General features: G+C 45.3%; 1 protein-coding gene across 1 annotated transcript in view; it reads left to right on the forward strand.

The window, feature by feature from the left end:
- LOC137341166 (collagen alpha-1(XXVIII) chain-like) overlaps positions 1-15,831 on the forward strand; it is a 234,564-nt gene that overhangs the window by 162,608 nt on the left and 56,125 nt on the right. The window contains exon 22 of the mRNA XM_068004159.1: positions 1,951-2,019. Coding sequence (XP_067860260.1) covers positions 1,951-2,019 — 69 coding nt within the window. The remainder of the gene's footprint in view (positions 1-1,950; positions 2,020-15,831) is intronic.

The raw sequence follows: 15,831 nt of genomic DNA on the forward strand, positions 1-15,831 counted from the left end.
CTAGGATTTCAGTAAGGTCTTTGATACAGTCCCTCTGGAAAGGTTAGTACTGAAAATAAAGAAAGTGGGAATCAGTGGAAATATTTTACAATGGGTGAGTGATTGGTTGCCCGTTGGAACCCAGAGGTTGTTGGTACAGTGTTTGTCATCAGCCTGTGAGAATGTTACCAGTGAGGTCTCACAGGGGTTTTGAGATTTCTTTAATTAATATTTTTATAAATGATCTGGAGATAGGGGTCACAAGCACAGTGGCTAAATTTGCAGCTGATGCAAAGCTAATGCTAATGAAGGTGATAGACTCCAAGCTGAACAGGATAAGTTACAGGAGGATTTGAATATACTTGGGAATTGAGCAGACAGGTGGCAGATTAAATTCAACGTAGAGAAATGCAAAGTTCTTCACATGAGGACAAAAAATCCAGGAAGTGACTATCACTTCAATGGAAGGAAAACAATGTGCGTGGAAAATGAAAGAGGTCTGGGGGTCCTGATTGACAATAAATTGAAGCTATCACAACAATGCTCAGTGGCACTGAGTAAAGCAAATCAGATGTTGGGATGTATTAAAAGGTTAACATTGAGCTGAAATAGCAGGGTAATTCTGCCACTTTATAAATCATTGATGCGACCGCACATACAATACTCTGTACAGTTCAATTGATAGAGATTGATTGCTATGATTAGTGAATAACTCCATTATCATTGTATTATGCAACTACCAGGATGGTAGAAGGCGAACTAGATGGACCTTGTTCTTTTCTTATTTAACAATTCCTAATTTCCTATATGCATTTAATTCAACTCCTGGTCAGCTATTTTTTTTGCGGCATCTACAAGATATGGGCCTTGCATTTCCTTGGAGGTACTCCTGATCTCCTGCCATAATTTCAGCTGGAGATTAGCAGAACTGCAGGAGAACCAGCTAAAACTGTGGTTTTCAGCCATTGCTCTGGGGTTCCGCTGATCTACCCCAGGAGATCAGAAAAACCCTCATGGAAATTCTGAGTCACCTTTCCCTTTGTTACAGTCACAATAGTTTATTATGGAAGTGAAGAAACAGTTAATACTGAAAAACAATAAACATGGAAGACCAGTGTTCATCAAAGTCTATATCTGAAATGATGTATTGTAGCTCCATTTTTCAGGCTGCAGAAAAATCAGTATCGTCTAAAGCCTAGTAGACCATTTGTCTGTTACTCAAATAGACATGATATATTTCAAAATGTAAAATTACAGAAAAATCTGTACATTTAAACATAAGAACCCGCAGTTTAGGTGTAAATGATCTTACGACAATATAAGGGGACCCAAACTGCTTGCTTGGTGGGTGGGGGGGAGCCGGGTGGGGGGACACATGAAAGAGAAACCAGCTACATCCCCATGGTGGTGAAGGAAAATTAGAGGTATAGGTGTTATTGGATTAGTATCCAGCTCAAGGATAATGCAGACTGAAGTCTGGAAGTAGATTACCCATCTGTCTTCTTGACCACTGGAGCTGGGTAACTCATGGAATAGGAGGGTGGGGGGCATTACAGGGAGACAGATTCTCTGAAAAAAATTTAAGGGGAATAAAGGCACAAATATATTAGAAGGCTTTTCTTCAGACAGCAATTATTTCCATATTATTGATATCAGTTCTGTTGCATTCTGCACCATTGAGATGATCTGATAAATGGGGCAAATTAGTTTTTTCAGGGCATCAGAATTATTAAGCTTCTGTCATTGGTGTTGGATTAATTGAAAGAGGAGAAAATGTGCATTACACAAAGTCACATTTTGACAGGGACAGAGCAATTCAAAATAAATGTTGATATATTGCTGGAAAATGAATATATTTCAAGTATATAATGTTGAGAAGTATTCAGTGGCAGGTTTATGAATCTGTCTTATAATATCAACCAATGCAAATGTTGAGGAACACTATAATTAAGTTATTTTTTCTAATTTCAGGGGGAGCCTGGGATACGTGGTGAAGTTGGTTTTCCAGGGCCAACAGGAATTGGGTTTCCAGGGCCAAAGGTAAAAGAAAATCTATGACTTAACCTGTCTATATCCCTTTGCAGACTCTTTGTGTCCTCCACACAACTTACTTTCCCACATAGCTTTGTATCATCAGCAAACTTGGATACATTACACTCGGTCCCTTCATCTAAATCATTAATATAGATTGTAAATAGCTGAGGCCCAAGCACTGATCCTTGCGGCACCCCACTCGTTACAGCCTGCCAACCTGAAAATGACCCGTTTATCCCTACTCTCTGTTTTCTGTCCGTTAATCAATCCTCTATCCATGCTAATATATTACCCCCAACCCCATGAGCCCTTATCTTGTGTAACAACCTTTTGAATGGCACCTTATTGAATACCTTGTGAAAATCCAAATATACGACATCCACTGGTTCCCCTTTATCTACCCTGCTAGTTACACCCTCAAAAAACTCTAATAGATTTATCAAACACGATTTCCCTTTCATAAAACCATGTTGACTCTGCCTAATCATATTATGATTTTCTAAGTGCCCTGTTACCACTTCCTTAATGATGGATTCCAGCATTTTACCGACAACTGATGTCAGGCTAACTGGCCTGTAGTTTCCTGATTTCTCTCTCCCTCCTTTCTTGAATAGCGGTGTTACATTTGCTACCTTCCAATCCACTGAGACGATTCTCGAACCTAGGGAATTTTGGAAGATCACAACCAATGCATCCACTATCTCTGCAGCCGCCTCTTTTAGAACCCTAGGATGCAGGCCAACAGGTCCAGGGGATTTGTCGGCTTTTAGTCCCATTAATTTCTTCAGTACTTTCTCTTTACTAATATTAATTACTTTAAGTTCCTAACTCTCAATAGACCCTTAGCTCCTAACTATTTCTGGTATGTTTTTTGTGTCTTCTACTGTGAAGACATACAAAATATTTGTTTAACGTCTGTGCCATTTCATTATTCCCATTATAATTTCTCCTGTCTCAGCCTCTAAGGGACCCACATTTACTTTCGCTACTCTCTTCCTTTTTAAATACTTGCAGAAGCTGTTATAATCTGTTCTTATATTTCTTGCTAGCTTACTCTCATATTCTATTTTCTCCGTCTTTATCAATTTTTTGGTCATTCTTTGCTGGTTTCTAAAACTCTTCCAATCCTCAGGCTTACTACTCTTCTTGGCAACATTATAAGCCCCTTCTTTTAATCTAATACTATCCTTAACTTCTTTCGTTTGCCATAGATGGATCACTTTTCCCATGGAGTTTTTATTTCTCAATGGAATGTATGTTTGTTGAGAATTATGAAATATTTCTTTAAATGTTCGCTATTGCTTATCAACCGGCATATCTTTTAATCTAATCGTGATTAATTCAAACTCCAAGTTCAGTTTTGAGGACTGTGGTACTAAGAGGGTATTTGGAAAATTACCATATAAGTTTTCTTAAGTTGAAATCCGAAGTTCAAATATGAAGGCGGTGATGGGCAAATCAAAATGGTGGCAGTTCTTCCATTAATTAATTTAAGTCAAGCCTCTGTAAAGTTATGGAGCAATTTCAACCATAATATGGTACGTAGGTAATAATCTTCAACCCAGGGTACAGTTGTACTAAGGCTGCCAATCTGAGACTAGTACCAATAGAGTGAGGTTCTCAGTCAGGAGACTCGAGTTATACTGCTGACTGTCTTGCACTGAGCTTAACGACAGTGGCGCTCTGAATATATATGCTTGGTTGCATAGGAACACAAGAATCGGAGTAGGCCATTTAACCCCTTGAGTCAGTTCCTCCATTCAATTAGATCATGGAGGGTCTAGTTGATACTGAGGAGGACTGCGACAAAATACAGGAAGACATTAATAAACTTGCAGAACGGGCGTGTAATTGGCAAATGAATTTCAATATAGATAAGTGTAAGGTGGTACATTTTGGTAGGAATAATAAAGAGGCCACATACTCCTTGGAGAATAAGGAGGTTAAATTGGATAACCCCCAGAAACGGGCGCTATGATCACGGTCTGCTATTAACCCACGCCTGTTCGTTGGGCTGAAGGCAGCATGTAACATTCGTGCTGCTTGCTGATTTGAATGATAGCTGCGTGCAGCCAGTGCTACCTGCACTGTTGATTGGCTGCACACATTAGCAAGCAGCTCAAATATCGCGAGTGGCTAGCGCTACTTAAAGGCAGCCTGAAGCTCTTAAAGGGGAGGTGCATTGTGGCTGCAGGAAGTGGTGGGAGTCGTGTGAGAATTGATTCCTGGTTTGTGATACTTGGAAGAATGGCTACGCCTGCAAAAGAGCTTGTGCCACAGTTCCCTGATGATGCACTAGAGGCCTTGGTGCAAGAGGTGGACAGAAGGCAGGCCGTCCTATATCTACAGGGGGTCAAGAGGCCCTCCAGACATATGCTCAAGAAGCAGTGGGAGGAAGTAACGGACGAGGTCAATGCCAGAAGCATAACACCACGAACATGGATGCAATGCAGGAAGAAGTTCAATGATTGTACACGGGTAGCCGAGGTGAGTGAGTCCATGTCTCAAGTGGCATATCATACCAGCTGTACCACTAGCCTCATCCACTGCTCAATGCACTACACCCCCATCTCCCACCTAGCAACAATCTCTTTCAATCTGTACTCAACCCTTCAAATCAGATGCTTTATCTCATCCTCAAACATTACCACTGTTGCAAGCCACACACCCACAATTCACAGGTCACACACATTGGCAGCTATTCAACAATGACAGCTACATCACCGACACACTTCCCTCTTTCTTGCAGGTCAAGGTGATGCATAACAGTAGGCAGCAGGAAAGAACTGGAGGAGGACAGGCACACTTACACATCCTAATTCCCATGGAGGAAACAGTGTTCACCATCATTGGAAGGGCCATCGCTGAGGCCGTGGCCACTGGCAGTGCTGGAGGTATCGACGATGAGGGTCACTGCATACCTAATCCTCCTTTTCACTTCCCACGTATCCCTCATCCCACAATCTTTTCTGACTCGTGTGCTGCAGATGGTGTAAGCACGCACTTCTTACTTTCTCCTCTCCCCTCACTACAACTCAAACCTTGTCCCTTTGTCATTTCAGGTACTCAAGAATTGGAACCTGCCCAGTCACAGGAGGCAGAGGAAGATGATGGTGATGATGAAGACACACCGTCACTCAATCTACACTCGCAGCCACCAGCTCAGAGACTGACACTGCGCGTAGTTTAGAGGGTAGGATAGAGGAGGGGTCTGCACGTGGTGAGACACTGGGCACAAGTGCACAGGAGCCAGGGTAGGGGGAAAGTATACCGCAGGTGTCAGCTCGCCAGAGGGCAAGGTCGCACATTATTTCTGCTGCAGAGGAGTCAGATCAGGACTTTGATGGGCCAGACTACAGAAGACGGCTGATGGGCGTACATAACCAAATGCGTGGTGCACTGGAAAGCCTGCCAGAAAGCCTGCGCCAATGTCAAGGAGCATGGAGGAGTCCAGCTCTAACTTGGCACAGGGATTTGCGCAGAACTTGGAGCCCATTCTTTTTCACATGGAATGGGTGGTCACCTCCATCAGCGCACCCGTGGAACCCACCGTGATGCAGCGTCTGATGACCGATGTCACAGCTTCTATTGCAGCACAAATATCTGCCATCAAAGGTCTGACTGCTATCTTAGAAGCTCAGACTGCTGCTGTCGTGGCCCTGGGTGCCACTGTTGAAAGGGGTTTCCAGGGCATCACAGTAGGAATGCTGAGGCGCTGCCCCGGAAGAGTGGCAGTGGTGCCATGGCAGTCGGACCTGCTGTCCTCTCTCAGGAGGACAGCATTCCTGCTCCCACCCCTGCCACTCCACCAGTGCCCTTGCTGTTGCATGTCAGCCAGCCAGACCAGGCTGCTGCAGCCCACGCTGTGATGGTGCAGTCTGAAGCTGGGCCGTCTCGGCCCAGAGCTGCTCGAGGTCGCCCTCCAAGGCCATCTGCACTCTCCTCATTTGAAGATCAGCAGCCTTCCACCACCTATGCTCCAGCCACTGGGAATGCACCTCATAGGAGCACTAGGATAGGTAAAGGCGCATGAACGACAGGCACTAAGGGAATGCACAAGGGTGAATAGTCTCATTTTGTTTGCATAATTTCATGTGTTAATTTATAAATGTGGATTTGAATTTGCATTTGGTGGTGGCTTTTATTTCCGCAATAAGCTGATTCTATCCTTTATAAAATGATTCAACCCTTTTTAAAACACTGGTTCGGCCACAACTGGAGTATTGTGTCCAATTCTGGGCACTGCACTTTAGGAAGGATGTGAAGACTTAGAGACGGTGCAGAAAAGATTTACTAGAATGGTTCCAGGGATGGAGGACTTCAGTTACATGGATAGACTAGAGAAGCTAGGGTTGTTCTCCTTAGAGCAGAGAAGATTGAGAGGAGATTTGATAGAGGTGTTCAAAATCATGAAGGGTCTAGATGGAGTAGATAGAGAAAAACTGTTCCCATTGGCGGAAGGGTCAAGAACCAGAGATTTAAGGTGATTGGCAAAAGAACCAAAGGTGACATGAGGAAAAACTTTTTTACACAGTGAGTGGTTATGATCTGGAATGCACTGCCCGAGGGGGTGGTGGAGGCAGATTCAATCATGGCTTTCAAAAGGGAACTGGATAAGTACTTGAAGGGAAAACATTTGCAGGGTTATGGGGAAAGGGTGGGGGAGTGGAACTAGTTGGATTGCTCTTGTAGAGAGCCGGCACAGGCTCAACGGGCTGAATGGCCTCCTCTGTGCTGTAACCATTTGATGATTCTATGATTCTAAGCTGAGGGAGGAAGCAAGGTGTAATCATAAGGAGGACAATTTGATGTCATGTGAGAGAGGAAAGGTAAGGAATGTGGGAATGTTGGTGAATGGGGAGGTTACTGGTATCGCTCATTAATAATCTGATCATGCAATGCCTTGGCAGACAGGGCCTGTCTACCTTGTAACCTCCCTGCCTCTTTCTCCACTTCCTATTGCACTTCCTCCTTCACCTCCTCCACTTCCTACTCCATCTCTTCCTCTTCCTCCTCCTCCTCCTCTGCCTCTTCCTCTGGCTCAGGTTCTCGCCTGATAAGCAGTGGCTAGAGCTGTTCCCTCATAATGGCGAGGTTATGCAGCATGCAACGACAAATCTTGTTACCTGCTCAGCTGAGTACTGCAGGGCTCCTCCAGAGTGGTCCTGGCAGCGGAAGCGTTGCTTGAGGATGCCTATGGTGTGCTCAATGATATTCCATGTGGCAGCATATAGCTTTCGTTGGAGGCCTGCTGTGCATGTGTGTGTGCATTCCTGACCGGAGTCATGAGCCATTTCATGAGGGGATAACCCTTGTCACCCAGTAGCCAGCCTTTGACTTGCCGTGCTGGTTGAAATACAGGTGGAACAGAGGACTGCCACAAGATGAAGGAATCATGACTGCTGCCAGGATAGCGGGCATTGACCTGCATGATGCACTGCCTGTAGTCACACACCAGCTGCACATTGAGGGAGTGGAATCCCTTTTCATGAACAAGGCAGAATTCAGATATGGAGCACGCAAGGCAACATGCATGCACTCAATGGCTCCCTGCATCGTGGGGAAGCCTGCAATGCGAGCAAGCCTTCTTGCTCACTCCACCTGCTTGTCCCTGGCAAGAGGGAATGAGATGAATCTGTTTCTCAGTGCGTACTGAGCCTCAGTAACATCCCATATACTGCAGTGCACTGCAAACTGCGAAATGTTGCTTATACCTCCAGCAGTAGCCTGAAAGGAATCAGAGCCGTAAAAATTAAGCGTCGTGACAGTCACAGGTAATGCTGTCCTTGCCCTGCTTTGAGGCTGCAGTTGTGGCTGCAGCATTGACAAATCTTGTGATGACCTCTTTAGTCAACCGCAGACATCGGATGCACTGGTCGTTGCTGAAGTTGAGGTAAGAGAATTGGTCCCTGAAGACCCCTCCTTGGATATGGCCTCCTGCTGAGTGCCCTGCTCCTCCTCCTCCCGCTTCTCTTCAGCTTGTCCTGCTCTGCGTGGCCTCTCTTCATTCTCCCAGTTATATTCAATTCCCAGTGGAAGCCCTAGCAGGCCACCCATGCACGGAAGCTACTTTTTTCAGCACTATGGGCCCGATGTTAGCAGGGCTGCGGGTTCTCGGCGGGGGGGGGGGGCTATCCGCGCCCGGTGAAATTAGTCAGCTTCCCGCGCGATCGTAGCATCCAATCCACTAATTGGATCCACTTACCTTCCCCTCCGGGTTCCCCACTGCTGATCTGCGCGTCAGGCGGACTGCGCATGCGCAGTACGATCTGTCAGCTGGAGGAGCTCTATTTAAAGGGGCAGTCCTCCACTGACAGATGCTGCAACAAACAGAAAAAAATCACAGCATGGAGCAGCCCAGGGGGAAGGCTGCTCCCAGTTTAATGATGCCTCACTCCAGGTATCAATACATGGGGTGAGGGTGAGGGGGAGGACAGAGATCTTCCTCCCGGCGGGCAGGAGGAAGCGGCCTGCCTCTGCCACCAGGAAGGCCTGGCTCGAGGTGGCAGAGGAGGTCACCTGCACCACCAACATATCGCCCACCTGCATACAGTGCAGGAGGCGCTCCAATGACCTCAGTAGGTCAGCCAAAGTGAGTACACGTAGTCTTTCCCCTGTACTCCGTCTGCCACATCACTGCCCCCACCCCACATCTCCATCTGCACTGCCAACACAACTCTGTCACATCACCCCTCACACCCACTCAAACCTCATCCTGATCGTACCTGCACCTACTCACCTCGCCAGTACTCATCCCGCCACTACCACTCAACCCAATCCTCATACAATCTCATGGCTCTATCTCATACTCACCCTCTCATGCATCTCTTTCACGGTCAGCCGCACTCAACCTGCCACTACCTGTGCTGCAGCCACAGGGCATGCATCAGATATGTGCAGTAGGCAGCGTGAGGCAAACGTGTTGTGAGCATGAAGGGGATGCACAAGGGTGTTTGAGGGTTTGTTATGGTTGTTACTTATATTGAATTTCAGAACAACTCACATTACATATTATATTGGCACCACTACTGCCACGTCTTCGCGAATCTTGTCTGGTCTGTGCAATAATGCCCTTTCCTGAGGATCACTATGAAGACCCACAACTGATGCCACCCATTGTGTCACTGCAGAGTGGGTGTAGGTGTATTTGCAGGGCTCTTTTGTGCAGACGGCTGAGAGACGTCGGCGATGTCCCCAGTGGCACCCTGGAAGGATGCGGAGGAGAGGTTGTTGAGGTCAGTGGTGACTTTGACAGCGACAGGTAAGAAGATGGTGCTCGGGCCAGCCAGGAGCAGCTCGGCGTGAAGGAGGCTGCAGATGTCCACGACTACATGTCGAGTGACTCTGAGCCTCCGTGTGCACTGCTGCTCAGAGAGGTCCAGGAAGCTGAGCCTCGGTCTGTGGACCCTGTGGCGAGGGTAGTGCCCTCTGCGACGCATCTCTCTCTGCGGTAGCCCTCCCTCCTGCTGTACAGGTGGATGTGTCACAGCACTCTGTTGTGGAGCTCCACGTGTCAGAGGTGGACGGCGTGGATGGCGAGGCTGGTGATGCTGTTCGCCCTCCGAGGAGGTCATGACTGCAGCTACGGCGGCCCCCATCCAGAAGATGTACATCTGAGAGGGTCCGCAAGGTAGGTACATGTCTCCGGACCCCGGGGTAAGTGTGCAAGTTGGTGACTTTGATTGTCAGGAGGAGGGTGGTGGAGGCCAAACTTTGTCCCAAGTGACAGAGTGGCCTCCTGCAATGAGTGAGGGTCTTCCCCCCCCCCCCCCCCCCCACAACCTGTCAAATGGACCTTTGCAGCTTGGACCTTTGCAGCTGCCACAGGCTGATGGCTGCAACAGGTCCATTTGAACTGGGAGTGTTTCCCCCAGTGTGGGAAACAGTCCCAGTTTGCTCTAAAATCCCACCCCTCCTCATATACTCCCTTAATCAGGTCTGTTAATGACCTGAACAAGCCAAATAAATACTTTCAAGTGGCATCCCGCTGGCTTTAATTGCCTGCGGGATTCCCACCAGCGGGGGCTGCGCGCGCACGCCGGCGCATCAGCGGGGAACCCGGAAGTGCGCGGGTTCGAGGCAGGCTCCGGTCCCACTCCGGGATTTCACGATTTTCGGGGCCCCCCCCGCCAGGAACTCACCCGATAGCGGGTGCTAAAATGCTGCCCATAAATGCCACTAAAAGTACTGCAAGACCAGCCAGACCACTCTCTATAGAATATTGAAATTTTATCCAATATTGGAAATGTCCAAAAACACATACAATTGCACCAGCCAGAATAAATAATCCAGCAACTAACCTGTAACTTCTTCATGATCCTTTTAAATAATGCTGGTGGGGGGGTTCGGTCATGCTGTTTAAGTCCTGTTCAGCTGTGCGGGGTTAAGACAGGGCATTGGCTGGAGTGTGGAGTTCTAAAATTTCACCGGTTGCGTCAAATCAGCGTTGCACACTGATTCGTGTCATAATCGCCCTACTCTACATGCTGCTGGCAGTCGTTAGGTGCGCGCACGCAAACCCCTTTACCAAGATGGCGTACTCCACACTTCAAGTTGGAAGTGTGTGCGCACATTTCGGACGCCATTTTCGGGACTTCGGTGTCCACGTAGTGCCTACAAAATGGGCTTCTTCAACCAGAGAGTGGTTAGAATGTGGAACTCGATATCACAAGGAGTAGTTAAGGCGACTAGCATAGATGCATTTAAGGGGAAGCTAGATAAGTACATGAGGGAGAAGGGAATAGAAGGATATGTTGATAGGGTTAGATGAAGAAGGGTGAGAAGAGGCTCACAAGGAGCAAAAACACCGGCATGGACCTGTTAGGCTAAATGGCCTATTTCTGTGCTGTACATTCTTTGTAATGGCTGATCTGTACCTCAACTCCATTTATCTGCCATTGTTCCATATCCCTTGATACCCTAACTTAAAAATATATCGCTCTCAGTCTTGAAAATTTCAATTGACCCAGCATCCACAGCCTTTTGGGGGAGCTAGTTCCAGATTTCCACTACCCTTTGTGTGAAAAAATGCTTCCTGATTTTACCCCTAAATGGCCTAAATCTAAACTTAACATTATGCCCAGGTTATGCTCAGAATTCCATTTCCTGGGAGCAGTGTTTCTCATAACATTAAAAAATGGAAAAATATATTTATAAAGTCCCCAGGAGACTCACTCAGTGGACTGCCTGGGCACTTTTAAAATAGAGCTTTACGCTGGATTGGAGTCATACAGTAATTGGTGCAAACTCACTTCCATGTTGATGTGGACTCGAAACATTTTACCTTCACACAAAAGTGGCAGTATAATTGCATACTGCACAGGCAGATCACCACGTATTCTCCTCACTAGGCTATCAAGGATCAAACTGATGTATTATCAACGCAAGGCTTTAGCCCTGATTATAGCTCGGGGCGAGCGGCAAGGGTGAAGCTGGCAACATGAGGCCCGGGCTCCATTTATAAATACCACTGCCCTTCACAAAGGGGCACATTGGCCACTGAGCAGGAATTAACAGTTAGGGCGGGATGACTGAAGGCAATCAAAGAAGGGATCAGAGGTAGGTTTTGAGGAGGCTTTTGAAGGTGAGAAGAGCAGTAGCAAGGTGGAGGGATTTAAAGAAAGAAGGAAAGAGCTTTCATTTATATAGTGCCTTCCATGACCTCAGGACGTCCCAAAGTGCTTTACAGCCAATAAAGTATTTTTGATATATAATCGCTGTTGGAATGTAGGGAAATGATTTTGGATCATGCAGGGTCATGATAGGCGTTGGATCTGTTACTGATGGTGGAGCAGAGAGAGGGGACGATTAGTAGGGCAGATACAAAAAAGCATGATATGTGAGTTCGGACATAAAGCTGGAAAAGGTTGCAGAGGTTAAATGGAGTGTGGACATGGAGGGATTTATAGACAAAGCCAAGAATATATTGTTTTATAATAAGAGGAGAATTTCATTATGCAACATACAACATATTATATAATATGGAACTTCCGTGGCATTGCTCACAGTGAGTTAGAGAACACTCTGTTTTATAACTAGCTTGTACCATGTAGCACACTGGTGTGTTATATCCAATAGTGTGTAATGTGTTATAAAATGAAGTCCTGTGATAATACATAACATTACATAGAATTTACAGCACAGAAACAGGCCATTTGGCCCAACTGGTCAATGCTGGTGTTTATGCTCCACACAAGCCTGTACACAATATTGTTTTTGGACAAAAATTTTAGGCAAATTTTCTGCTAGTGTGGTCCTGGCTTGGAGCCTTACCCATCTGGAGTGCATATCAGTAAATCATGCACACTTAGCCCATGATTTTTTCCATCTGGGGTCTGGCAGCACACCAGGGCCTCTGGGACTTTCCCATAGTTTGGGGAGGGATGTACAGACTCTGGTAGCACTGGTGGGGGGTGGGAATAGTTAAAATCTCCAATGTTGATGTGATGTTTGGTAGAATGTCCTTTAGTTTTAAATTAAACATATCGGCCCAGAAATTGCTCGGAGCAGCAAACCAACAGTGCTCACACTCTCCCCTCGACCAATCAGATTGCAGCATTTTTGACAAGCTGAGAAACTCTCTCTGCAGGCTTGGAACGTTAAATCCAGGCAGTGAAATGTACAACATTAAAATTATTGTAAAAACAGTATAGACAGCAAAAAAAAAAATGATAAGAAATAAATCGAATTAAATAAAAGAGACAGAAGGGAAAAGTTTTTAAAAATTTAATTTAAAAAAAAATGTTAATGACCAAAAACGATTTAAAAAAAGACTAATGAGATTCCATATTTTTAAATGTTAGTTTTTAGTTGTTTGACAATCATTAAGACTTACTATTGAAACTTAGTTTAGACCTGGTATTTATAAGCGTACCTGTTTTGTGGCGTAATTAGTTACTTTCTAGCTGGGCAGATGAGCAAGTTGATGCTTTTTCAATAATTGGTGCTTTTTCACTGATTGCAGCTGACAACATCCCTTTAATTCGAAGCTGTTATATCACCAGCAAACCAGGGGGAGCAAGTTCCAGATTTCTGCGTTTCACTGTGCATGTGTGAACGGCGGAACTTGCTCCTCGATTTCGCCACTAATTACGGAGGGCGCTGTTGAGCTCACTGTTCTTTTTGAAGCAATTTCTGCCCCATCATATTCTGAACTCGCAGCTTGTGATTCACACCCTGCCCAGATGTGCACAATCTCTTTTATGCATTTTTGAAGAGATTTTGACAGGTATGTGCAACTATCTGTATCTTCTAAATAATGTTCAAAAGATAGTCAGAAGACTTACCTCTTCATCGAATACTAATTGCCAAAATCTATTCTTTTGCATCCACAACTGTTTTACTTTCACTACTTCAGGCAGAACATCATCTATGGTTCATACTGAGTAATAGATTTTCAGTACAGTACAATGGCTGCATTCCTGGTGTCTAACATTATAATTTTTCAGTTCTAAATGACTTCTTGGCTGTTATAGTCACATGGAGCAAGATATAGTCAAAGCAAAACAATATAGGATCAGTATTTGATCAGTTCAGAGTAAATTTAGGGTACTTAACTAAAAAGAACACAACCCTCTAAGAAGCCGGTTGTTCTGGTTTCTAGTGCTCTTTTTTTGTCTGAATCTCCTTATAAAACATTTTGGTGGGTTGAGAGTGAGTTATTTCTAATTCTGACCACCATATAGCCTTTGTTATTAAAGTCAGCAGAGATTCAAAACACATGATGAGGGATTTTCCTATATGATCCTGCCCAAAATCAGGTGGGATTGCAATGGAAACATTGGGAAAATGGGGTACTGAGGCCTACTACTGCCTCCCCATTTTGACCTTGATTTACATCCTCTCATCCAACTGCAGCACCAGCTGATTTCTCTCTGTTGCCCTAGCAGGCTCCTTCTTGGTGGCGAGAATCCCACCAGGGGCCCACCATGCATTGTAAATGACCCACAACCCAGGAAAATGGGTTGGGGTTGGGGTGGAGTCTGAGGGGTTTGGAGAATACCTGCCCTACTGTTACACCACCCCTAAAAGGAAAATCCAGCCCATGCTCTTTAGTTCTCAGCCATTTTCATTAAGTATACACAGTTATCAATCAGACAAATACCTCCAAATCAGAAGAACCAGTCAGAGAGCTTTGTGTACTTGACTGAAAACAGATGAGATGGACTGCTGTGGATTGGAGCCCAACGTCTCTGGAGCCACGTCAGAGTATACATGATCAAAACTGTGCCTGAGCTTAGGATCATGATCAAGGAGAGGCTCTGCTACAAGAGCCCTGGAATAACCACACTCTTGGGGGTAGTTGGCAAACTCAGTCAGGCTGTCATGCAACACTGCACAGATGTGTGCTACTTAGTACAGTCTCTATTGGTCACATGAAATGCTGATACCTACTTATCAAACTGTGAGGTCTGATCCCGGCCTCAGCAGCTACTGGAACCCACGAACTGACCCGCTGATCACCAGGCTATGGCTCGTCCAGTTCCACTTGCACTTGCGCCTCTTCATTCATGTGCTACTTCACCAAGTGCTCCCTCCTACAACTCACTAACCTGCCCCTCCCATAAGTCCTTGAGCATTGGCTCATAAGGAATGAAGCATGATGAGCTTCTCAAAGGAAGACCTTTTGGGGCAATTGCTCAATTCCAGACTCAGATGCTTCTGGTGCTATTGTGTTCACACGCTGTGCCACTCAGGCATTTTTCTGGGCTGGTTCAGTATAACAGGGTTGGAAAGGTTATGTAACTGGATGACCTTGGCCAATACTAGACTGATTAAGGCAGAAATTAAAACAAAACTGCAAATACTGGAAATCTGAAATAGGCAAACAAAATGCTGGAAATACACAGTAGGGCTGTCAGAACAAATACGTATACCTGAAACATTAACTTAGCTCTTCTTTCATGATGCTGACAAACCAGTTATATATTTTCAGCATTTTCTGTTTTTCTGCCAGACGGACATTTCATGAAAGAATTAAGATGAGATTTGATAGGTTCAGATGAAGAAGGCCCCTCAGTCGATTTTGATCCCATCCTCCCAGAATACCACCCCTGACACATTCCCATTACAGCTTTTTAGACATCATCTCAGTTTAAAGCCTCACCCAAAGGACAGCACCTCTGACAATGCAGCACTGAAGCACTAGTCTAAGATCATGCACTGAGGTCCTGGTGTGGATCATGAACCCACAATATGATCCAGATGTGAGAGTATTACCAATTGGGTCAAAATTACTCAAAGGTAAGTTTAGTGTGGACAAAAACAGGCAAGAGAATTACCAATCTTTTTATTGAAGAAGTCAACAAATTTACTTTTATTTAAAATTAAATCCAGCGACTCAGGCTGCTTTTTAGGTAGACTTCCAAAGGGTTATCTCCTAGTCTTTATAAGAGTAGCTATGAGAGCTGAACATTTTATATTGACTGCAGAGAATCCACAAGGGCAGGTATAATGTGACACTGCACAATATTAGTGAAAGATGGAACTTGTATCTGAGTTTTATTTGCCCAAGAGGTGGAAGGAGAGGAACTGCCACAAGAACAGCAGCTTACTGCTGTATGTTCAATAGGGGCCACCTTGATTAAATAATAGACTTGCTGGCAGACTCTGAAAATGACATACCGTCTCTCTGAATTCATGTACGTTGCTTCTCCAGTACTGAAGCTTCTCCTGACAGTACCAAAGTGTTCTATCAAGGGTTCTATCAAAAGCGAGATTCCCAAAGGGAAAACTAATGGGACAAAAAATATTGGTAGCACTTAGTACAGATGCTGAAAACTAGGTGGTGATAACAGGAGAAAGCTGCATAGATCGTGA

This window comes from Heptranchias perlo, chromosome 2 (genome assembly GCF_035084215.1).
Source record: "Heptranchias perlo isolate sHepPer1 chromosome 2, sHepPer1.hap1, whole genome shotgun sequence".
In the NCBI taxonomy this organism is placed as follows: domain Eukaryota; kingdom Metazoa; phylum Chordata; class Chondrichthyes; order Hexanchiformes; family Hexanchidae; genus Heptranchias; species Heptranchias perlo.